The following is a 25569-nucleotide window of genomic DNA, read 5'->3' on the forward strand; positions in this document are numbered from 1 at the left end:
ACTATAACTGACTGCTACACCAGTAAATTATAATTGTTTTTATCAATTTAATTATACCTAAAAGTTATTTTTTATTTCCCTCGCTGTTAACAAGGTTGGCCACTTTTCGTGGAATCATTTCATTTCTATCTTCTGTCATACAAACAATTCAAGCCCTGTAAACCATTTTCCAAAAACCTAATGACTGTACATTTAGTATGAGTAACATATTTTTATGAGCTCTTTTCAGTTGTCATTTCATATGTAATTTTTCATTCCATTTAGAATATTTCATTATATTTCATTGTGTAAACTACTTTTCAACATCCAGGCACTGTTATTTATTTTGTTCATTACTATTTATTAATATTTAATATAAACAAGAAAAAACTCCCTCTTAAAAAGAAAAGAATAGTCTATACATTTTTATTCTAGTTTTTAACTCTTTAAAATATCTGCAATTTGCTGCTGTAGGTGACCTAATTTATGAATTCTGATTATTTTTTCTCCATATGGATATTCAATTGTCCTCAAAACATTTATTAAATATTAATTCCTGCTGCATTCCTAGGTTACTTGAGGTTTGTCTTATAGTGTGTCACTACTGACTACCTAAATCTCTCCCCAAATCTCTAATATACTCCATGGATTTTTAAAAACTATTTTAACCTAACTCCACAGAATGAAATGACTCCCAATCTGTAATATGTTTCACAACCTGAAACAACCAAGTCGACCATCATTGTCTTTTCCAAGGAAAAAAAAATCCATAGTTTTGATTTGTCTTCTTCTACTTCCAGATGAATTTTACTATATGTCTGTCAGATTTAATGGCCTATCACATAAGGACACAAATTATTAAATTGAAGCTACATATTGGACTAGAAGTTAGAACAATGAATCAAACAAAACAATACCCCTACTCTATTAGAACCTCTTTCCCAATCAAGAGAGATACACAATAGACAAAGTAATAAATACATAACATGCTAAGTGGTAAAAATAAAGAAAATAACAGACTAGAGAAAAATAAAGCAGGGCAAGTGGTACAGGGAATGCAGTAGGCAGGGTGGGGATGGTCAAGGATTCCTGTTTATTTAAACAGCTTGGGTGGTATCCCTATATAAGGCAACATTTCACAAAGAACTGTATATGTGCTGCCGAAGCGAGCACGTTTCACAAAGAACTGAAGTTGGAAGCAGCCATCAACATTTCTGTGGGAAGAGCAAGTAAAAAGTTGTCTCTGCCATTAGGATATATGCTCCTGGACACCAGGAACAAGCCTGTCTTGCTCACCACTGCACATGCAGCACTTCAGCACATAACAGATATTCTAAAATTACTTGTTGAACAAGCAGATATTAAGTGAAATTCTAGACACAATTGTGTCTGAACTTCTCCCCTTGCATATATGATGTCCTTCCTCTCTTCTGCTCTAAAAGTGACTGCTACCCTTCCAAGGATGGTTGTCTATGGTAAATAAGTTACCATATGTTAAGCAGCACTGTCCTACAGAACTTCCTATAATGATGGAATCGTCTATATCTGTGATGTCCAATATGGTAGCCAGTAGACACAGGTGCATACTGAACATTTGAAATGTGGCTAGTGCAACTGAGGAACTGAATTTCTACATTTTATTTATCTGAATTAAAATTTACATTTAAATAGCCACAGTTGGCAAGCGGCTACCTCACAGGGCAGGGCAGCTCTAGAGCCAGTCGCATACTTTTGATCATAAGGAATACAACTCCTAAGATCACTTTAGTATTTTACATAGACAGTAAAAGTGTTCCTCTAAATATCTGAGGGGATATCTCATATTTATTTTAATTTGCATTCCGTTACTTGTGAGGCCAAAACTTTTCCAAGCATTTGCCTTCTATATCTCCTTTTTATGTGAATCATCAGCTCATACACTCAATTGGCTTTCTTAGAATTCTAAATTCTTTTTTTTAAACAGACAACATTTTCGTAATAGCAATACATATTAATTGTAGGAACTCTAAAAATACAGAAAATATAAAATGGAAAAATAAAAATTATCTATAATCCTATAATTCAGATAAGACTATGATTAACATGTTGGAATTTTTTCTTCTAATCTTTTTGGTCTGCCAATTATATTTTACATAATTGAAATCATTCTAGATTATCTGTTTCACATCTTCCCTTTTATACTTCAAGCTTAAGTATTTCTCACATTATTAAAAATCCTTAAAAAATAATCTCAGTGACTCTAACATCCACCATATAGATATATCATAACTTACTTAACCATTTCTCAAATATTAAATATTTAAGCTATTTCCTACTGAATATTATCATAAAAGTATGTTGAGCTTCTTTGACCATAAATCCCTTGTAGCATTTGCTTTTGCTTTTGTTTTTTTGAGACAGAGTCTCACTCTGTCTCCCAGGTTGGAGTGCAGTGATGCAATCGGCCCACTGCAACCTCTGCCTCCTAGATTCAAGGAATCCTCCTACCTCAGCTCTCCAAATAGCTGGGACTACAGGCACATGCCACAACACCCGGCTAATTTTTGTATTTGTTTCGTAGAGAGGGGGTTTCACCATGTTGTCCAGGCTGGTCTCGAGCTCCTGGGCTCAAGCAATCCGGCTGCCTCAGCCTCCCAAAGTACTGGGATTACAGGTCTGAGCCACTGTCCCCGACCCTTTATAGCATTTCTAATTATTTCCCAAGGACAGATTTTTGGAGGGTAAATTACTTGACATATTAGAAAAGTATGGAGGTTTTTTCTAAATGCTTTTTACAAAGGCTGCAGGAAACTATACTCTCATCAGCAGGGTATGCAAATACATACCCTGAACCATCACCGACATTTAATATGCTCTTTCCAAGCTTGCAACTTAGATGGTTGAAATTGTGCACATATACCCTATAACTTAAAGCATAATAATAATAATAAAAAAGAAATTTGGATCTTATTTCTTTTTTGTGTTGTTTTAAAAGTTATTAATATTTGAACATTTTCAGAGGTTTATTAACTACTTGTATTTCCTGTTCTATAAATCATGAATGCTTTGTTTTTCCCATTTTTCTATTAAATTGTTAAAGAGTTTTTCTTATAAATATATGTAAGTTCTTCATGTGATGGTTATTGCCCTTTTTAAAACTGTATCATAGCTATTTACATTTTGATGTGTTTTACTTTATTTATTCATTTATTTTTAGAGACAGGGTCTTGCTCTGTTGCCCAGGCTGGAGTGCAGGGGCATGATCTCAGCTCTCTATAGTCTCAAACTCCTGGACTCAGGGGATCCTCCCCCCTCAGCCTCCCTAGTAGCTGGGACTACAGGCATATACCACCATGCCTAGCTTATTTTTTTTGTAGAGACAGGCTCCCTCTATATTACCCAAGCTGAGTCTCGAGCTTCTGGCCTTAAGCAATCCCTGAACTGGGCCCCCCAAAACACTGGGTTTACAAATGTGAGGATATTTTTAATTTTTATTTATGATGTTTTTATGTACTTAAGTATTAAATTTTCAAACAATGAAATGGCTATGATTTTCCTTAGCTAATTTCATCTGTTGCTTTCATCTAAAGACAGATAAATATTATCTACGTTTCCATCCATTTTTACTGGTTCAGGTTTTTTTCTATTTAGCTATGAAATCCATTTCAATTATTGCTATTATGTGAGTTCATTTCCCCCTAAATAGCTAGTGTCATCAACAGTCATTTTTACTTCAAATCAACAATTTTTATTGAGTGTCCATTCCATGCCAAGAATATTCTACATACTTGAGATCCATCAGTAAACAAAATATATAAAAACCACTATTCTAATGGAGTTTCTATTACTAATAATCCAAGGGTGGGCAAACACAGCGCATGCATCAAATTTAGCCAGATCCATTCATGTTTGCACTGCCTGGGACTCCTTTCTCTATAGTAATTGTCATAATAGTGGCAACAGTAGTCTACAAAGTTGAAATATTTACTATTTTGCTGTTTACAGAAAAAGTTTACCAGTCCCTAGAAATATCCAATCCCTTTCCACTAATAGGTGATAATTTATTATATATTAATATATATGTAAAAGGCTATTTCTGGCTATTCATTTCATTTCATTGATTTGCCTACTTAATTCTATGTTCAGACCACATTTTCTTTGTTTTCAAATCCACTTTTTAAATATTTTTAGCTTCATATGACATTTATTTATTTATTTCACAAATATTTATTGAGTAGCTAGTATGTGTGACACATTGTTCTAGGTCAGGTATGCAGCAGTGAACGGAGATAAAATTCCTGTCTTTCATTTGTTTCTACTGAAACAAATACAAATAAATATATATATGTAAATGTCAGGTGGCATTACGTTCTATGGAGAAAAATGAAGCAAGTGTATGGAGGATAGAGAAAAGAGGCAGTTACTTTATATAGGGTGGTTGGCAAAGCCCTCTCTGAAGGAGTGACTTTGAAGGAAGAACCTAAGAGACAAGGAAGAAGTTATGCAGATACTGGGGAGTCCAGCATCCCAGAGAAATGTACAGTTGCTGAGATAGGAATGCATTCGGCATACCTGAGGAGCAGCAAGGAGACCACAGGATGGAACAGAGAGCTAGCTAGGGGGAGAATAAGAGGACAAGGGGAAGAAGGGTGGTCATAGGGTGGAGGCTAAGTCACACAGGGGTTTACTCTGAGCAAGACAGGAAGTCACTGGAGGAATCTGAGCAGAGGAGTGACAATCGTCTTCTCCTTCTTCTCCCTCTCTTTCCCCTTCACCCCCTTCTCCTCCATCTCCTCCACCTCCTCTTCCTCTTCCTTCAATCATGATGGCTGCTAGATAAAGGACAGACAGAGAGAGGGACAAGAGCAGAAGCTTGGAAACAGGTTTGAAGCTATTGCAATCATCCAAATGAGAGAGAATGGTGCCTCGGGGTAGGGTAGTTGTGATGGGAGTGTTCAGGAGTAGTCAAATTTGCAAAATTTTATGATTAGAACTTGCAGAATTTGTGGAAGGACTGGATTTTGGGTAGAAGAAAATAAGATTTACAGATGGCACCAAAATGGTTTGCCTGAATGCCTACAGTGAGTAATAGAATTGCCATTTATAGAGATGCCACAGTCTTGAAAAGGGATTATTTTAGAGTGGGACATGGGAATGAATAAAGAGTTTGAGGTTAGACAGCCAAGTGGAGGTATCATGTAGACAGTTAAATATGTGAAACCAGACATCAGGAGAAGCATAGAAAGTTGTGAGTAAATGAGATTAGCAAACAGTGACTATAGACAGAGAAGGGATCTGTTCCAAAGTCTGAGTCTGGCACACTCCAATATTTAGAAGTTGGGAAGATGCAGAGAAAACAGACAAGAGACTGAGGAGTGGACAGTGTGGTGGGTGGCAAATAGAATGGAATTGACATCCTGGGGTCCAAGGGAAGAAGCCTTGCATAAGCCTTATGTAAGTTATAGAATATACTTCTTCACTTCCCTGAAATGTTAGTTAGAAGACCATATAAAATGAGCCCTTTCAAATGAGATTTTTTAATAGCTCATTTGACTTAAGAAATTCAAAAAAAATATTTTTTTAAATTGACTTAATGTCACCAAATTAAAGAACTAGGAAAGTGTGTTTCAATGTGCATATAACTTGTATCTTTACTCCAACCTCCTACATATTTATTTGGTAAGTTAAGGGAGCAAAAATTTTAAGTAAAAACTTGACTCAATATAAGAGTTGTTAACAATTAAAGATGTAGAATAATGAAACCAATTATATCAAAAAAATGGCTCAAGTTATCTACCTGAAAGTGAAATACACAAGTTTGTCTTGTTAACCAGTGACTAATGGGACACTGACATGACAGAGAGTTAGGTGAGCCTCCTAAATTATTTCTCGGTCTAATTTCATTCTGCCAGTATATCACTTAAGAGTACTGTTGGTCCTCATAGGATCCTGACATTGATAGCAAAATTGGAAACATCTTCAAAGAAAAAAATATAGTCTGAGGCTAACATTGATCATAGTCTACCCTCTTTATGTGCCTTCTCATAATGACTCAAATCCCCTGACTATCAACAACAATCAGTTATAAAGCCAAAGAAGAGCTTTTCTGCGCTACAAACACCAGTTTTAGCTGCACTGGAACATAGATCAAAGTGGGCTGTCATTAAATGCTCTGAAAGACAGTGTAACAACTTTCCATGGGTCTAATAGCATTGCTGCCTGCCTAGATCTGGTGTGCTTACAGCACATGGATACTGTCTCTGTCAGGATATTAGAATGGAATGAGAATGTGAAACAATCTAGCACCAGTTTATTAAAAATAATCTTTTGGGAAAGATTTTCTTGTATGGGTCTTAACAAGATAAGAGACAAAGAAATGCCAATACGAAAATGAAAAACCCCAAAAAAGGTGACTTTAGACAGCCGTACTCAAGGACAGACAAAAAGACCCTGGTAGTGCTGACTCCAGAAAAACAAGAGAAGAATGGTGGAAGGTGGTATGAGTGCCAATTTCATTATTATTAGTAATTTCATTACTATTTCATCTGCATTTTTAAAAATATTGTCAGTTCAGGTGCAGTAGCTCACATATGGAATCCCAGCACTTTGGGAGGCTAAGGCGGGCAGATCACGAGGTCAGGAGCTTGAGACCAGCCTGGCCAACATGGTGAAACCCCGTCTCTACTAAAAATAGAAAAATTAGTCGGGCGTGGTGGTGGGCGCCTATAATCCCAGCTACTCAGGAGGCTGAGGCAGGAGAATCACTTGAAACTGGAAGACAGAGGTTGCAGTGAGCTGAGATCACCCCACTGCACTCCAGCCTGGGTGAAACAGTGAAACTCTGTCTCAAAAAAAAAAAAAAAATATATATATATATATATATATATATATTTCTCCAAATGTCTACTAAACTGTGCTGAGTCATCTGCTGCCTGAAGTACTGGGTTCCATCCTGAATGTCATACCTTTCAACAAAACACAGAAACTAGAGGGATCTCAAAAGTATGTTGAAACTAGAATCCCAGTAACTGTATCAGAACAGGAATCACTGAAAGAAATGGAGAAAATGATGGAAGACATGACGGCTATCATAAAACACTTGACCAGCTGTTGGGGAAAAGCACTGGATGATGCTAGAGCAGCCCTCCCACTCTATAACTAGCTAGGAGAGTCAACCAGAAAATTCTCTCTGTAGAAGCCACAGGCAAAATTATGAGACCGACTAAGATGATCTTCATTTTCTTCAAGTTATATAATTTTGTCATTTCAAAATAGGTCACTAGCAAGAATAGTGAGGAGGTGTTTATAGTAAACACATCTTTAACTGAATTATTTTGTGTTGCTGGAGAAAAAATAACTAGGTAAAAATTATAATATGGAAAAATTTGACAGCATGATTCTGGCATAAAAACACACATACACCAAAAGAACAGAAAAGAGGACTCAGAAACAAATCCACACACCTACAATGAACTCATTTTCCACAAAGGTGCCAAAAACATACACTGGGGAAAAGACAGTCTCTTCAATAAATAGTGCTAGGAAAACCAAATATCCATAAGCAGAAGAAATGAAACTATATCCCTATCTCTCATGATATACAAAAATTGAATCCAAATGGATTAAAGACTTAAATCTAAGATCTCAAACCTTGAAACTACTACAAGAAAACATCAGGGAACCTGTCCAGGACATTGGTCTGGGCAAAAATTTCTAGAGTAACACCCAACAAGCACAGGCAACCAAAGCAAAAATGGACAAATGGGATGACATTAAGTTAAAAGGCTTCAGGTCGGGCACAGTGGCTCACGCCTGTAATCCCAGCACTTTGGGAGGCCGAGGTGGGCAGATCACTTGAGGTCAGGAGTTTGAGACCAGCCTGGCCAACTGGCCAATATGGTAAAGCCCCATCTCTACTAAAATAATAAAAATTAGCTGGGCGTGGTGGTGGGTGCCTGTAGTCCCAGCTACTCGGGAGGCTGAGGCAGGAGAATCACTGGAACCCAGGAGGCAGGTGTTGTAGTGACCTGAGGTAGCACCACTGCACTCCAGCCTGGGTGAGTGAGACCCCATCTCCAAAAAAAAAAAAAAAAAAAGAAAGAAAAAAGAAAAGAAAAAGCTTTTTGTGCAGCAAAGGAAACAATCAACAAAGTGAAGAGATAATCCACAGAATGGGAGAAAATATTTGCAAACTATCCATCTGACAAGGGATTAATAACCAGAATCTATTAGGAGCTCAAACAACTCTATAGGAAAAAAATAGAATAATCTGATTTAAAAATGGGCAAAGATCTGAATAGACATTTCTCAAAAGATGACATACAAATGGCAAACAGGTATATGAAAAGGTGCTCAACATCACTGATCACAAGAGAAATGCAAATTGAAACTACGATGAGATATCATCTCACCCCAGTTACAGTGGCTTTTATCCAAAAGAGAGGCAATAACAAATGCTGAAGAGCACGTGGAGAAATGGAAACTCTCGTACACCACTGGTGGGAATGTAAATTTGTACAATCACTAGGGAGAACATTTTGGAGGTTCCTCAAAAAACTAAAAATAGCCGGGTGCAGAGGCTCACGCCTGTAATCCCAGCACTTTGGGAGGCCAAGATAGGTGGATCACTTGAGGTCAGGAATTCAAGACCAGCCTGGCCAACATGGTGAAACCCCATCTCTACTTAAAAAAATATGAAAATTAGCCAGGCATGGTGGTGCATGCCTGTAGTCCCAGCTACTTGGGAGGCTGAGGTGGGAGATGGTTAAATCCTGGAGGTGGAGGTTGCAGTGAGCTGAGATCACACCACTGTACTCCAGCCTGGGTGACAGAACCAGACTCCATCTCAAAAAAAAAAAAAAAAAAAAAATCTAAAAATAGAGCTACCATATGATCCAACAATCTCACTTCTGGATATATTCCCACAAGAAAGGAAATTGTACACTGAAGAGATATCTGCACTCCCGTGTTTGTTGCAGCACGGCTCACAATAGCCAAAATTTGGAAGCAACCTAAGCGCCCACCAACAGATGAATGGATAAAGAAAATGTGGTACATACACACAGTGGAGTACTATTCAGCCATTAAAAAAGAATGAGATCCAGTCATCTGCAACAACAGGGATGGAACTGGAGGTCATTATGTTAAGTGAAATAAGCCAGGCACACAAAGACAAATTTTGGATGTTCTCACTTATTTGTGGGCACTAAAAAATTGCAACAATTATATTCATGGAGATAGAGAATAAAAGGATGGTTACCAGAGGCTAGGAAGGGTAGTGGAGCAGAGGGGAAGTGGGGATGCTTAATGGGTACAAACATATAGTTAAAAAGAATGAATAAAATCTAATATTTGATAGCACAACAGAGTGACTACAGTCAAGAATAATTTCTTGTATATTTTAAAATAACTAAAGAAATATAATTGGGCTATTTGTAACACAAAGAAAGGATAAATGCTTCAGGTGATGGATATCCCATTTACCTTGATGTGTTCATTACACATCATATGGCAGTATAAAGATATCTCCTGTACCTCATAAATATATATAGCTAGTATTTATCCACAAAAATTAAAAAGAAAAAGAAAAAAGTAGTAAGATCGTTGTTAGTCAGATATTTAAGTAAGTGCCGAAGACTATGAACTGGGTATAAATTTGACTACTAGTCTCTTCCAACCCTAAGATGCTATGATTCTTTAGGTTCAACTTACCAAATTCCTTTCCTCCAGATTACCTTCATCATCTCTCACGGATATAAATCAGTTCTTCCAGGATTTCATAACTTTGTTGGAACACCTGGATTTGGTTTATCTCATACGTGGCTATTTATGTCAACTACTGTTGGGGATGTCCAGCTTTATGGACACAATTTCCAGTTTTTGCCTATGCTGAATGGTCCTCTGGATACAATGATATGGCTCATGTTACCAACTCTCTTACTGATGCTAATACGTGTTAAGAATTTTATACACATTATCTCATTAGATTCTCCCACTAATCCTATGGGGAATGTGAACTTATTGTATTCATTTTACAAATCAGGAAACTCGGGCCCAGAGGGGTTAAGTACTTTGCCCAAGATAAACTGAGCTACTGAGAGGTAGATTCTAGACTTGAACTCTGGTCTGGCTAAATCCTTTGAAATTCCTACTCTTAGCTACCAGGCTCTATCTACTACAGTGATTTTCAAAGTGTGGTCCCTGGACCAGCATCTGCAGCATCACCTAGGAATTTGTTAAAAATGCAAAGTCTCTCATGTATGGAAATCAGAAACTCTGGGGACAAGGCCCAGCAATCTGTATTTTACAAAGTCCTTCAGCTAAGCCTGATGCTCACTAAAGCTTAAAAACTGCCCAACTGAACTGAAAATTTACCTAGAAGGCCACATTCTACTCATTTAACCACACTTAGTTTTATAACCTGAATTTGAAAGTTTGTGGTGACTTTGATCTTTCTTCATGGGGAGAGAGAAAAATCCCAGACATGAAAAAGTCAGGTTCCTATTTCCTTCCCTGAAAAAGGCAAGGCGATTCCTGTCAACCCTGGTGAAGGGATTAGAGAGCTGCTGTTTTAAAATAAACAAGAAGGAAATATTTTTAAAAACCTTTTTGCAATATAGCTAAGTTATTGTGGTTAGACATAAAGAATAAATAGATCAAGAAGATACTGAAATTCCCCTAGAGCTTTAATATAATAACATTAATTATCTAATTAAGCAATAGTTAAAATTGTTGCTATATGTGTTTTGTTTTGTTTTCAAAAAAAGAATGTAAATTTGTACACCTTTGCCTGGCACATATATCAGTGAAAACAGTATTTCCCAGGTAGCATTATCAATGGAAGTTATCATTGGCGTTCTTTGGTTTAAAAAATAAAAATCCTTTCAGCTTTAAAGCTCATGCTGCCTACAATGTGACCTTGATCTGTTTCAAGTTTATCTTTAGTCAGTAGCACTGTGCAACTCTGCAAATCAGTCTATAATCTCTTTAATATTCTCCTGCACGTGCAGTTTTAAAGCTCAGTCATTGGCATGGAAGTCACTCATTACTTCAAGGTCTCTGGAGATACTACAGCTGGTCAGAATCAAGGTTTTCACAAGGTCAATGGGGACATATATGAGTACTACGTTAAATGCTGCATAAAACAGGAGGATTTCTCTACAGGTGCATATTTACCTGAGATAGGCAATAAGCAGTTTTTAGCTGTATGGAAATGAAGTAAAACAAGAACTACCTCACTCACCACACTGCACCACACCAAAAGTAAACTAAGCACATTTCACTTGGAAACCTTGGCTAAATAAAAAGAGTGCATGGTCTGGAATAACACATGATTCACTGTATTATCCAAGGGTGCTCTCACATGTCTTGTCATCCCTCCTTTCAGAAAAAGGTGTAGAGAGGCAGTGAGCTAATAGATAACAGCATCTGTTCTTGTAATTAATACAATGAAAATATGGACTTCACTAATCTTTCTCCTCCAAATACATCGATATAAGGCCTATACAAAGCAACCAGCGCTCAGGAATGCTGGAAGGCCAAAGCGGCTGAGTCTGGCCACCACCATTCATAATAGGTCTAAGGAGTTATCTATACACCGTTTTCTTTAGTGTAACCTTATTTGAACATCAAGTCCCATAACTTCTTTAAAGGGAAAATCAGAGATTTTTTTTAGACCCTGGCTGTTATGATAATTCAGTATGCATAAAAAAAAGGCTAAGATGTGCTAAAGAAAATTGTGTTGTCCATCAAAGAGATTCCTTCTTTCTTATATTTCTTCATTCATTCATTTACTCAATATTAACAGAGCAAAAACATATGCCAGGCAGTATCTAGAAAATGTTGTCCTCCCCAACAGCCCCCAACAAAACAAACAGCAACAAGCAGAATATAATTTGGTGGACATGAGTGAAAATGCCAGATGATTAAACTACTGGAGTACACTTCCAAAGAAGATTTTGAATTGTCAACAGTGAGCAAGGCTAAGTCCTTAGTTGGCTGGTCAAGTACCTATCTGCCTGAAAGCAGTAGTCAAGACCTCTTCAGGTCTCTTGATCTGTGCTTTGTAACTGCACTTAGAATAAGAGATTAAATGCAAATTGACCTCTGCCAAATATCTTCTCTAACCAATATAAGAAGGCCACTAAGATTCCATTTAATAACAGACAAATATAGTCACTCATAAAGGTGAAAATGAACACTTTACCTGCTGCTATCTACAATGTACTAAGCATTCTGTGTATATATTAACTCATTAAATCTCATTCACAATCTTCTGAAATTTATTCATAACTTTATGAATGAATGCATTAAATCAAAAGGTAGTGAATTTAACTGTGAGTCTTCATCCAGATGCTTAATACTATTGAGTCAAAATATCTATTGACGTCCTTCAGTGGTCAAAATCTAACTTACCCTTGCCATATCCACCAAGAAGTTCTCAAATAATTTCCAAATGTGGTTACTTGTATAGATTTCTTTCATTTCCACTTCAGTGTCAACATAACAGTGATTAACAAAGTTCACATAAGCAATTTTAACCTGTGCAAGTTCCAAATACAAAAGAAAGTTAGTTTTCTTTATTGATGACTTTGAAATATCAACTATGAAAGGTTAATATAAAATCTGTTAGTTTTCATGGTAGATCATAGCATAGTTTTGTCTATCCAGAAAGCATTCCCATTTCTCTTCTTTTGCTAAGAGTTCACTGACCTAGGGGTGAAAACGTGGGGCCAAGTAACTCCATCCCCCTGGGCCCAACAATTGCTGTGAGAAAGAACTTTACACAAAACAAGCCTATCATATTTGAGATTCTAGGAGTCAAAAGCAACCCCTCCTTCCTCTCTCTTTCCCTTTCTTTCTTCTTCCCCTCTCCTTCTCTGTACCCCCAATCCCTTCCCCATCTTGAGCACCTGTTTTATGCTCAAGAACATACTTAAAGTTCAACTAAAATTTCACTTTGATAACAATGCCATGTTTAGAATTTAAGAGTTGTGTAGTAGCTTCCACTAAACTAGCAGTGGCTATAGTTCTTAAAAGTTTGTCATCTTTCAGAACTTCTTACAGAACTTATTAAAAAGTAGAGCTTTTATGCTCTTTTAAATTTTCCAAATTACATAAACACAATTACTTGACTAAATACATGAGTCCCCGCCCTCTTCCTCCTCCTCTTCCTTCTTCTCAATAACTCTTTCCTTTTTCTCTCATTGCTAAAATGAAACAAGGTAAACCTTAACTTCAAAAAACCATCTTCTCCAGGTATACAGAGGAAAATTATACCCAGAAGAGAATGAGGCAGAAAAATGAAGGAAAAAGGGATGAGAAATAGAATAAATTCTGACACTCTTTCAACCTCTGGATCCATCTGAACAACCATCCTTCAAATTCCTATGTACTGGAGCCAATAAAATTCCCTTTTTTAATTTAAACTAGTTTATGTTAGGTTTCTGTCACTTGTAACCAAGAGAGTCCTAATAAAACATCAAAATATTTTGACCAAATAATTCTTCATTACCATTCAAAAATATTTAAATTACTTTTTTCTGAGAAGAAATAAGCTCCTAGTTTACCCCCAAAAATGTATACTATTTTAAGATACAGATGTAGTAAAATTCCTTTCCAGAATTAGTGAAATTCCTCATAAAGGGTTGGGATGAATTTCACTAACATACACCATTTCTAAAGTACATAGGACAGGAATTTTTGTTTTGCATTTTTTTGTTTCCTTCATTATGAAAATCTGATGAATGCTATAAATCTCTCTGGAAAAATACATATACATAAAAAATCATATGAACAATTTCAGGGACTCATGGAATCCAAATTGGAACCATAAAAAATATGGGACAGCTTTCATGCCCTTGGTGCTTCTCTGTACCTCACTGATCCTAAACAAACCGTCAACGGCAGAGTGCCCGTCTCAAGGATGGCCACAGGGTACAGAGACGCGGGCCACTCAGTGCATTCTCACACCTATCATGACAGCAGCTAAAATGTACTCAGTGTTTCCTATGTGCCAAATACCCTCAGCATCTTGTATGAATTATTTACTTTAATCCTCCAACAATCCTATCAGGTATATACGATAATTATTCCACCTTAAAATTGTAGGAATTTAAGATTAAAAAGGTTAAAGTAACCTGTTGGAGTCAGCCACACAACTAGAATGTAATGTATCCAGGATAAAATATTCTGTAATTCTTTTGTGTATTCATTCAAAACTTATTTATTGAGTGTAGGCTCTGGCTCAAACAATAAAACAGTGAAAAGAAACAGATCCAGTTGTTGTTATTCTCATAGAGCTTACAATCTTGGGCATGGGCATGAGGGTTACAGGTCTTTGCTAACTAATAAAATGGAAATGTCAAATTTCAAATTATATATTCTTACAGACTCTACTAAGGGAGGCCAAGGAAGTCCTCCCTGGAGAAGTAAGGCTTGAATCAAGATCTAAAGGATAAGGAGGAGTTACTTAGATGAATGTAAGAGGTAAGAGTGGTAGTGTCAGAGGGAACTACATGCAGGAAGAAATATACCCAGAATCAGGCTCTCAAGTAAGGACAGAACCCAGGGATTTCATCATTAGACTAGACTTCCCCTCTTTGTCATCTTATTTCAGACCAATCAGGCATGAAGTACTCTTGGAGTGACATGTCGACAATTCCACAAAATTTCACAAAAATGTGCTTTCAAGTCCATCACTACCATACGATTATCTAAAAGTAGGGAATTTCCGTTAACCTCATCTGACACCTTTTTAAGTTACTGTGATTTTAAATGTTTGACTCCATATCTTTTTCAGGGTGTCACACATTTATAAGCTTTGGAACAACATACAACAGTAGAAAAGAAAGAAATTATTGCAATGTACATTCCTGGATGCCTCATTAATAGAAGCCTATTGGCAGACAACCAGCTGCTACTGAGGCTTTTTCTATCATCAGAGTCAAACCAGGACAGAGGGTAAATGATGTAGGAATAAAGCAAACTGTGTGTGCATATTTTCAAGAATGCATCTATTCCATAAAACCAGGTAAACCTGCAGAGTCTTTTATGTGATCCTGCAGCACTATCCTAGCCTCTCCAATCAATGATTATGAATCATTTTTGAAACACCTATTTTATGCTCAAGTACATACTAAAGGTTCAAGTAAACCTTTCAGTTTGATCATATTGCCATGTTTAGAATTTTAAGAGAGCTGTCTAGTAGCTTCCACTAAACGAGCAGTGGCTATACGTCTTAAAAGTTTCTCATAGGCTGGCTGCGGTGGCTCATGCCGGTAAATCCAACACTTTGGGAGGCCGAGGTGGGTGCATCACCTGAGGTCAGGAGTTCGAGACCAGCCTGGGCAACATGGTGAAACCCCGTCTCTACTAAAAATACAAAAATTAGCTGGGTGTGGTGGCACATGCCTGTAATCCCAGCCACTCAGGAGGCTGAGGCAGGAGAATCACTTGAACCCAGGAGGCAGAGGTTGCAGTGAGCCGAGATCTTGCCTTTGCACTCCAGCCTGGGCAACAGAGCAAAACTCTGTCTCAAAAAAACCAACAAAAAAAGTTTATCATCTTTCAGAACTTCTTTTAGAACTTCTTATTAAAAAGCAGACCTTTTATGCTGCTTTACATTTTCCAAATTATATAGTTAAATACAATTCCCTGACTAAATATATGATCTCATTATAAATATTAGTATGGGGGACTTCTGGCACCTACATGAACTTTAAAAATTAATAATGATTCTATTAGAGCTGCCAAGCTTTTGCCAGGCTTACCTCAGGGATGCAGTCGTCATGGGTCACCACCCTCACTATGTCGTCCAGCGGGAGAAGGGAATTACACTTGATTTCAGTGTAGACATTTTTCCCCTCTGTGCATGCTGCCAGCAGCTCCACCAGGGTGATGTGGTAGGCTAAGGGGCCACTCTCATCCCCTCGGTCTCTCTCTGAACACATCATATGGAGAAGGATGGGAAATGACGCTCTATCATTGTAAAATATCAGCACGTCTTCACCCCCATTTATCAACTGAAAAGATAATAAGAGAGTCTACAGAGCCGTCCAAACATTTATCCTTGCAGTTAATTCCAAAGGCTTGATATATCTGGAAACACATGTATCTCTTTGTTTTGTTTTTTTTTTTTTATGATAAATGCATGTCATTATTTATTTAGATGTTTCAGCTCTCGCACTAAGTTTTTACAAGCTGGTGAACACTGACAAAATTATTTCTCCCACAGAACTATAACCACACATCCCCAGACAGTATAAATATATGGTTGAACTAACATTAATACACATCACCATTTTATCAATTACATAATAAAACAAATTATCAAGTATCCAAATATTAAGTTACACAGCTCAAAAGGCATATAAAATATTAGATGTCTGCTCAATTCATTAGCAGAAACCCATTTCTTTTTTTGCAAGAGAGGTTGGGAAGGAAAAAAAAAATCACACTTTCAAACAAAAATAAGTTGGTAAACACGCTTCTGATAAGTATGGAAAAAAAATTACAAGAATTTCAGGAAGTTTATGATTACAATAACAAAGCATCTCTACCTTTTAAAAAAATATTTTACTAAATTAAAGAGCATATTCTACATGTTCTGCACAAGACAAAGGCAACATTTTGCTAAAAATAATTAATAGCCCCCTCCCATTCTTTTCTCAGGCCCTCCCTGTTAAGTTGCACCTCAGAGTGCAAACATTAAATTAATGTAAGGCTTTTTTGTCTGAAGACATTAAAGACATGTGCTTCTGTACAATGTAGATTTTCAAAATGGAGGTTTTTTTAATAACAGCACAAAGTGAGATTTATAGAAACATATTAAATGATCACTGTAAGACTTGGTAAAAAAAAAGAAAAAAAAAAAATCAATGGTTAAGCAAACCTGATGTATACCGGTATGAATGTGGGAGATGTAAACATAAAGTGAGCAGGCAAATAACCATGTAGGCCCTACTTTCAATGTTTGAAATGAGTGAAGGAATAAACCACATAAGGTCTAGAGTGTTCCTAGTTCCTGGGATTTTAGTTCTATATGGTACTAAAAATATACAAGTATTGTGCTGGGTATTTTGGCACCTAATCTTCCTAAATTTCTTATGTATTGATAAGATTCTGGCATGGGAATAGATTTAAACAAGTCACAACTCAATACTCCATGATTTTGGGAAAGGTCAATTGATACAAATGACAAGCACATTTTATACGCTGACAGCAAGAATCTTTTGCCAAGTATCCAAATAGGTTGACTGTAACCCAAATACAGAGGTTGCCAAATCTGTCTAGCTTGTGGCCTGGTAAAACTGCCTTTCAATACTCCTATGGAAGCTTCATTAGACTTACTAAGCCAACATGTTGGCTAATATGTATAACAAATTAGACCCTATCTCAAGTTCCACTTCCAATAGCATTAGGCACCCCAATTTTATTGAATGCAACAGTTGTTTCTATGACCGTTGGAATCTTTGAAACGCAGCCGCATTTTAGGACGATACTTCTCCAAATACAAAAGTTGCTTGCTGTTAAAAGCTCCACGCCGCTTTTGTCTTATGAATTGCACTGCATCTTCGTATTTCATTCCACCTTCAATTAATGCTAGGGCAACAAGTACTGGAGCTCTCCCAAGGCCTGCAATGCAATGAACAGCAATACAACAACCAGGTTCTTCACGAAACTTAATTTTTACAAGACTTAACCAGTCATCGACCATCTGGTTGGATGGTGGTGCGCCATCATCAAAAGGCCAATCAAGAACATGGATACCTTCTTTCTCCACAAGAGTAGTGTCGTAAGTTGCTTCACACACTCTTACTATTGTGGTAACTCCATACTTCTTAAGTTCCTCTATAAATTTGTTTAAGGTCGCATTGGTTGGATTGTGTGTAATAAGAAATCTCATGTTCTTGTATGTGACTTCCACAGGAGCTGGGCGGTTCATTCGAGCCATGTTAATTTAGTTAAAAAACACTCAATAGGGTTATGAAATAATTTTTTAAAAATCGAATACAGAAATGATGCAAAGAAACTGAAGTCTACTTCAATATACTCCACTTGAAATTCTCAGTGCTTGAGTATGAAGTTGTAAGTAATGATAAATGAAATGAACCTCCTAACAAGAAGCAGCAATTCTTCAATCCAGTAATACTGAGGCCAACAGAAAAGAAGTGCACTGAGGTTTACCCCATCCAGGTCAGAACTCTTGTAAAATGCTCTGTGGATTTCAATTCAACACTTCTGTGTCCAGGATAACCACTCTTATGGGGGCTTCTTGGTGGAGTAGTAATCAGTTTCTACAGTTCACTTGTCTGCATAGAGGTCGTGCTGTGCCTGGCAGTAATCTCCACTGCCCTTCAGAAACTCCATAAATGTGTGACCAAGAACACCACAGAATTGAGGAATATGTTTACTCATTGAAGATTGTGGCCTAATCATACAGCCGGTCCCGAGGCGGCGGCGACACAGGCGGTGGTGGCGGCTGCAGGGCAGGAGGCGGCGGTGGTCGTGGCGGAGCGGCGGTGGCGGCGATGCAGGCGGCGGCGGCGGGGGCACCAGACTCTACCATGCAGTGAGTGGCTCGGAGCAGAGCGCGTAGCCGAGCCGGCCCGCAGCCGAAGGAGCCAATACACGCGCCGAGGCCACATGTATCTCTTTGTAAAAACATATATAATATGGCAAAAGCAGAGCTAAGCTGGGGGAGGGTGGTGAAAAGATTATGGTCCCATGCCAAGGAACCAGCTATGAATGCTATCAAAATCAGTTGGGGTGATATGGAAGCAGCAGATGGGGCAAGAATGAAACAATATGGATGATAGTAAATTGTTCATCACACTCAAATTAAACCTGTAAAAAAATAGTTATTTTCCTCTACCTTTTTTTGGCCAGGAGACTATGGCCAAAGCACAAGAAATCTCATAATTTTACTAAAGCAGAGTAAAATATCCTCATCCATTGTAATAGTGACTGCATAAGCAAGTACATCGAGCTAATTACAGCTCTACAAAAGTCTAAAAAATTCCATGTGTCATAAGAAGGCATCAGTAGAGAATGAAGGTAAAAGCAGAGACAAGAGAAATAAGTAGAAAACTAAGACCAAAAAACCAAGAGAAACAAAGATATGAATAGGTAGGGGCTTTTAGGACATAAATTTTCCTTCATATTTTGTTTATATAATTTTAGTAGAAAATTCCATCAGATGGCAGTTTTATTGCTCAAACTCCATACTATCTTATTGTCTATTATCAGTACCAATTTTCTAACCCCAGTGTGAGACATGTTGGTAGGTAACTAAGGATATACAATTTTTTCTCTATGTATTATATTTAAAGTGACAACATATTTAAATCTATAAGCCAATTAGTTGGCTTACTTTGAAAGTTTTGTTGAAAGAGAATGTATATTTATCAAAAATATGTATTACATATTAACATAATATAATATTACAAATACTTCTTTGTGCACAGAAACACTTCACCCAACAGTGTCATAGGGATGGTTTCACTGTTTGCTGCTTCCCCATTCTAATTCTTTCCTTGCTGATCATAACACAAAATCCATTTAGTTCTCACATTTCCAGACAATGAAGAGCTAATGTGAAGGTAAATGCAGAGAAGAAAAAGGTGCATTTTACAAGCTTAAAATGTTCCTTAAAATGTTTAATAACAATAATTTACATTTAAAAATTCAAGGCTTTAAGCTAAATTAATTTTAAGATTTCTAAGTGGCAGGAGGGACTCCTTGAAGCATTATGGAAATTTCCTCCATTCCCAAATTTAAGGTATATACTAATGAAAATGCCCAGAAACCAATAAAAATCTACCATGTAACTATTTGGTAGCCATAGGTGGAAGCTCCCTTAGTCCATATGGGCCACTAGAGAACCATTTGGTCACAGAGTAATGATTTAATCAACGGGCTCTTTAAGCTGCTACTTCTCCAATGCATCATACTTGAAGGCAATAGATGAAGTGCCTTCATCTATTCATTTGCTGAAAGGTACAACTTACTCTAAATAATAAGTTTCCACATGTTGTAAAAAAAAAAAAAAATCACTGTTGGGTAGTTTGTATTACTTAGTTTGATTCTCTTCAAACCTTTCTACAAATAGTAGCAGAGAACACCCATTCTATATTTCAGAAACAGAGCAATAAAGGCACCGGAAAAGCACAGTTCAGTCTGTCTTTCTTATATCACTGGAAACTCAAAAATATAAAATTGTGTCACTTTCATTCCAAACAATCGATAACATTTCATAGGATTTTGCCCATTATTTAAAATACACAAATTTTTATAGGTCAAAAAGAAAAATATTAGAAAAATCATAAAACCAACTTAAGATATGTTGCTTCACTAGATTAAAGCAAAATATATTTGCACTTGAGTAGTCATGATTAAATTAAATAACTTCTCAAACCTATGCGGTTGGGGGTTTTTTCACTCTAATAGAAAATACATATTTGAACATACTGTTTAGGTGAAGCTGATAAAAGGCAAACTGAGAACATACCTCTGTCATTACCATATCCTGGCATTTCTTCACATATTTACCATCTGCTTTCACAATTGTTTGCAAAAACCTCAGGTACTCCACGTGGCGGCCATGTGTCTCAATGCAGTGCACAAAGTGCTGTACAACTCTCTCGCTAATTTCGTTGCACAGATGGTAATTGTTCATGAAGATGTGCCGCATGGTTTCTGCTTCAAGGAGCTAAACACAGAGGAACGTGCCCTTGTAATTCTGACAAGATCAATTTTCTATTCTACAGTACTTAGACTAATTGCCCCGCTTGTGATCAGTTTTATATTTTATACGAAGCCACAGTGAATTTTCTGTGCAAGTCTTTCAAAAAATGCAATGAGATCATTAACCATTAAAAGAAAACTGAGTTCACAGAGGAATTTAGTTGGAGAAAGGAGCTTATTATCATAAAGTGCAACATACTGGCAACAGTATTCTCGAGATTAATTATGAATTCAAAGTTAGGTCTTCCATAAAATCTGCTCAAACACATTTTACAGACAAGGGCAAACTCCACCTCTGAGTTTTCCATATTTACCTTACTCAGGGTATTGTGAGTTAGTTCTTTGTTCTACCATATCTTTTTCCTAACATTTAACTATATACATATAAAAGACGTTGTCATTTGCATGTAAAACTTGTGCAATTTTTCAAGTTTCTTTAAAAGTTTCCTTAATGGGGAAAAAAAAAGAAAAAAAAAAAAAGACACTTGCTTTTGGAGAGAGAATTTCCACAAGGAAAAAAAAAGGCAGCAATGAAGTGTAACAAAATTCTCTTCAAGAATGTTACTAAGACAAGTTTGATGCACACTTTACTAGAAATATTAGAAGCCACTAAAATACTTACACCTGGAGTTAAAAACAAATTCAGATGTTTATGAAGAAGAACTTGATTCTGTGGATTTCCTCGACAGAAATTCTGCAGAAACGTATGGGCTAGATTCATTACTTCGTTCATCTTTTCATCGTTCTGTAAGTGAAAGAATAGCACATGATAGAAACAAACATAGAAGACTGCAAATGTTATGCAAAAATCTGTCCTTTCACCCACATACCATTTTTCTCTCTGCCCATCTTTGCTCTCGTTTCTCTGTGTTCTTTATGTTTCACACCTCTCCCAGTTTCCCCTCCTGTCCCTCTTCTCTGTTCTCTAAATCTTTCTCACCTTCTCTGTTATTCCTCCTGATTCTATTCTGCTCTACTCTTCCAATGCCCCCTTCATTTCACAGCCCTTCTCTTTCTCCCCAATCTTTCCAATTGTTCACGTTTCCCCATCTCTGTACATAGCCACATTTTCCTCCTCTGCTTCATCCCCACACTCCCTCTGTCCTCCTTTCCTCTGTCCCTATCTTTCTCTGTTTCTCCTCCCTTCTCTGCTGTACTCCCCAGTCCCCATAATTCTTCCCTTCCTTTAAATGTCTCATTTTGCAGTATGTCTACATATCTCCATCATTCTGCTTCTTTTCTTCTTTGTCTCTCTTTCCCTACTCCATTTCTCTCTCTCTCTCATACATCTTCCTTGCTACTCTTTCTCCCATGTCTATTTCATCTCCTCTCTTCTCCTCTTGTCCCATCTATTATTTCTTCTTCTCCCATCCCCTATTCTCCTGCTCTGCTCTCACTCCGTTTCCTCTCCATTCAAACTTCCTCTCTTCCTCCACTCTGTCAGTCATCTCTGTATATATATTTATTACTCACTCATCTCAGTTCTTCCTCTCTCCAATCTCTCTGTCCCTTCCTCTTGCTATTTACCTTGTCTCTTATTTCCAACTATTTATTTTTCTTTTCCTCTTTGCTTTCTCTTCTATTTTCTCCTCCTTTTTGTCCCCCTGTTTCTTAACACTCTTAATAATGAATATCCCTTATTCGTTGCCATTTGCCAAAGTCCTATACTAAGCTACTATCATTTGGTTATAAGAATCTTGGGCGGAGCAAGATGGCCGAATAGGAACAGCTCCAGTCTCCAACTCCCAGCGCGAGCGACACAGAAGACCGGTGATTTCTGCATTTTCAACTGAGGTACTAGGTTCATCTCACTGGGGAGTGCCGGACGATCGGTGCTGGTCAGCTGCTGCAGCCCGACCAGCAAGAGCTGAAGCAGGGCGAGGCATTGCCTCACCTGGGAAGCGCAAGGGGGAAGGGAATCCCTTTTCCTAGCCAGGGGAACTGAGACACACAACACCTGGAAAATCAGGTAACTCCCACCCCAATACTGCGCTTTAAGCAAACAGGCACACCAGGAGATCATATCCCACACCTGGCCGGGAGGGTCCCACACCCACGGAGCCTCCCTCATTGCTAGCACAGCAGTCTGTGATCTACCCGCAAGGCAGCAGCGAGGCTGGGGGAGGGGCGCCCGCCATTGCTGAGGCTTAAGTAGGTAAACAAAGCTGCTGGGAAGCTCGAACTGGGTGGAGCTCACAGCAGCTCAAGGAAACCTGCCTGTCCCTGTAGACTCCACCTCTGGGGACAGGGCACAGTAAACAATAACAAACTCAGCCGAAACCTCTGCAAACGCAAACGACTCTGTCTGACAGCTTTGAAGAGAGCAGTGGATCTCCCAACACGGAGGTTGAGATCTGAGAAGGGACAGACTCCCTGCTCAAGTGGGTCCCTGACCCCTGAGTAGCCTAACTGAGAGACATCCCCCACTAGGGGCAGTCTGACACCCCACACCTCACAGGGTGGAGTACACCCCTGAGAGGAAGCTTCCAAAGCAAAAATCAGACAGGTACACTCGCTGTTCAGAAATATTCTATCTTCTGCAGCCTCTGCTGCTGATACCCAGGCAAACAGGGTCTGGAGTGGACCTCAAGCAATCTCCAACAGACCTACAGCTGAGGGTCCTGACTGTTAGAAGGAAAACTATCAAACAGGAAGGACACCTACACCAAAACCCCATCAGTACATCACCATCATCAAAGACCAGAGGCAGATAAAACCACAAAGATGGGGAAAAAGCAGGGCAGAAAAGCTGGAAATTCAAAAAATAAGAGCGCATCTCCCCTGGCAAAGGAGCGCAGCTCATCGCCAGCAACGGATCAAAGCTGGACGGAGAATGACTTTGACGAGATGAGAGAAGAAGGCTTCAGTCCATCAAATTTCTCAGAGCTGAAGGAGGAATTACGTACCCAGCGCAAAGAAACTAAAAATCTTGAAAAAAAAGTGGAAGAATTGATGGCTAGAGTAATTAATGCAGAGAAGGTCCTAAACGAAATGAAAGAGATGAAAACCATGACACGAGAAATACGTGACAAATGCACAAGCTTCAGTAACCGACTCGATCAACTGGAAGAAAGAGTATCAGCGATTGAGGATCAAATGAATGAAATGAAGCGAGAAGAGAAACCAAAAGAAAAAAGAAGAAAAAGAAATGAACAAAGCCTGCAAGAAGTATGGGATTATGTAAAAAGACCAAATCTACGTCTGATTGGGGTGCCTGAAACTGAGGGGGAAAATGGAACCAAGTTGGAAAACACTCTTCAGGATATCATCCAGGAGAACTTCCCCAACCTAGTAGGGCAGGCCAACATTCAAATCCAGGAAATACAGAGAACGCCACAAAGATACTCCTCGAGAAGAGCAACTCCAAGACACATCATTGCCAGATTCACCAAAGTTGAAATGAAGGAAAAAATCTTAAGGGCAGCCAGAGAGAAAGGTCGGGTTACCCACAAAGGGAAGCCCATCAGACTAACAGCAGATCTCTCGGCAGAAACTCTCCAAGCCAGAAGAGAGTGGGGGCCAATATTCAACATTCTTAAAGAAAAGAATTTTAAACCCAGAATTTCATATCCAGCCAAACTAAGTTTCATAAGTGAAGGAGAAATAAAATCCTTTACAGATAAGCAAATGCTTAGAGATTTTGTCACCACTAGGCCTGCCTTACAAGAGACCCTGAAGGAAGCACTAAACATGGAAAGGAACAACCGGTACCAGCCATTGCAAAAACATGCCAAAATGTAAAGACCATCGAGGCTAGGAAGAAACTGCATCAACTAACGAGCAAAATAACCAGTTAATATCATAATGGCAGGATCAAGTTCACACATAACAATCTTAACCTTAAATGTAAATGGACTAAATGCTCCAATTAAAAGACACAGACTGGCAAACTGGATAAAGAGTCAAGACCCATCAGTCTGCTGTATTCAGGAGACCCATCTCACACGCAGAGACATACATAGGCTCAAAATAAAGGGATGGAGGAAGATTTACCAAGCAAATGGAGAACAAAAAAAAGCGGGGGTTGCAATACTAGTCTCTGATAAAACAGACTTTAAACCATCAAAGATCAAAAGAGACAAAGAAGGCCATTACATAATGGTAAAGGGATCAATTCAACAGGAAGAGCTAACTATCCTAAATATATATGCACCCAATACAGGAGCACCCAGATTCATCAAGCAAGTCCTTAGAGACTTACAAAGAGACTTAGACTCCCATACAATAATAATGGGAGACTTCAACACTCCACTGTCAACATTAGACAGATCAACGAGACAGAAAGTTAACAAGGATATCCAGGAATTGAACTCATCTCTGCAGCAAGCAGACCTAATAGACATCTATAGAACTCTCCACCCCAAATCAACAGAATATACATTCTTCTCAGCACCACATCGTACTTACTCCAAAATCGACCATGTAATTGGAAGTAAAGCACTCCTCAGCAAATGTACAAGAACAGAAATTATAACAAACTGTCTCTCAGACCACAGTGCAATCAAACTAGAACTCAGGACTAAGAAACTCAATCAAAACCGCTCAACTACATGGAAACTGAACAACCTGCTCCTGAATGACTACTGGGTACATAACGAAATGAAGGCAGAAATAAAGATGTTCTTTGAAACCAATGAGAACAAACATACAACATACCAGAATCTCTGGGACACATTTAAAGCAGTGTGTAGAGGGAAATTTATAGCACTAAATGCCCACAAGAGAAAGCAGGAAAGATCTAAAATTGACACTCTAACATCGCAATTAAAAGAACTAGAGAAGCAAGAGCAAACACATTCGAAAGCTAGCAGAAGGCAAGATATAACTAAGATCAGAGCAGAACTGAAGGAGATAGAGACACAAAAA

General features: G+C 38.0%; 1 protein-coding gene and 1 pseudogene across 3 annotated transcripts in view; both read right to left on the minus strand.

The window, feature by feature from the left end:
• The window catches only part of ITPR2 (inositol 1,4,5-trisphosphate receptor type 2), a 495598-nt gene that overhangs the window by 246310 nt on the left and 223719 nt on the right, over positions 1-25569 (minus strand). For both annotated transcript variants that reach the window (XM_028829349.2, XM_028829352.2), the window contains exons 29-32: positions 21326-21448; positions 20468-20668; positions 15729-15980; positions 12373-12498 (exon numbers count right to left, since the gene is read on the minus strand). In XM_028829349.2, the coding sequence (XP_028685182.1) occupies positions 12373-12498; positions 15729-15980; positions 20468-20668; positions 21326-21448 (702 nt within the window). The remainder of the gene's footprint in view (positions 1-12372; positions 12499-15728; positions 15981-20467; positions 20669-21325; positions 21449-25569) is intronic.
• Positions 17358-18600, minus strand: LOC107000802 (protein tyrosine phosphatase type IVA 1 pseudogene; annotated as a pseudogene). Its single transcript, XR_001447951.3, has one exon. The product of XR_001447951.3 is annotated as a protein tyrosine phosphatase type IVA 1 pseudogene (transcript).

This window comes from Macaca mulatta, chromosome 11 (genome assembly GCF_049350105.2).
Source record: "Macaca mulatta isolate MMU2019108-1 chromosome 11, T2T-MMU8v2.0, whole genome shotgun sequence".
NCBI classification, from domain to species: Eukaryota; Metazoa; Chordata; class Mammalia; order Primates; family Cercopithecidae; genus Macaca; species Macaca mulatta.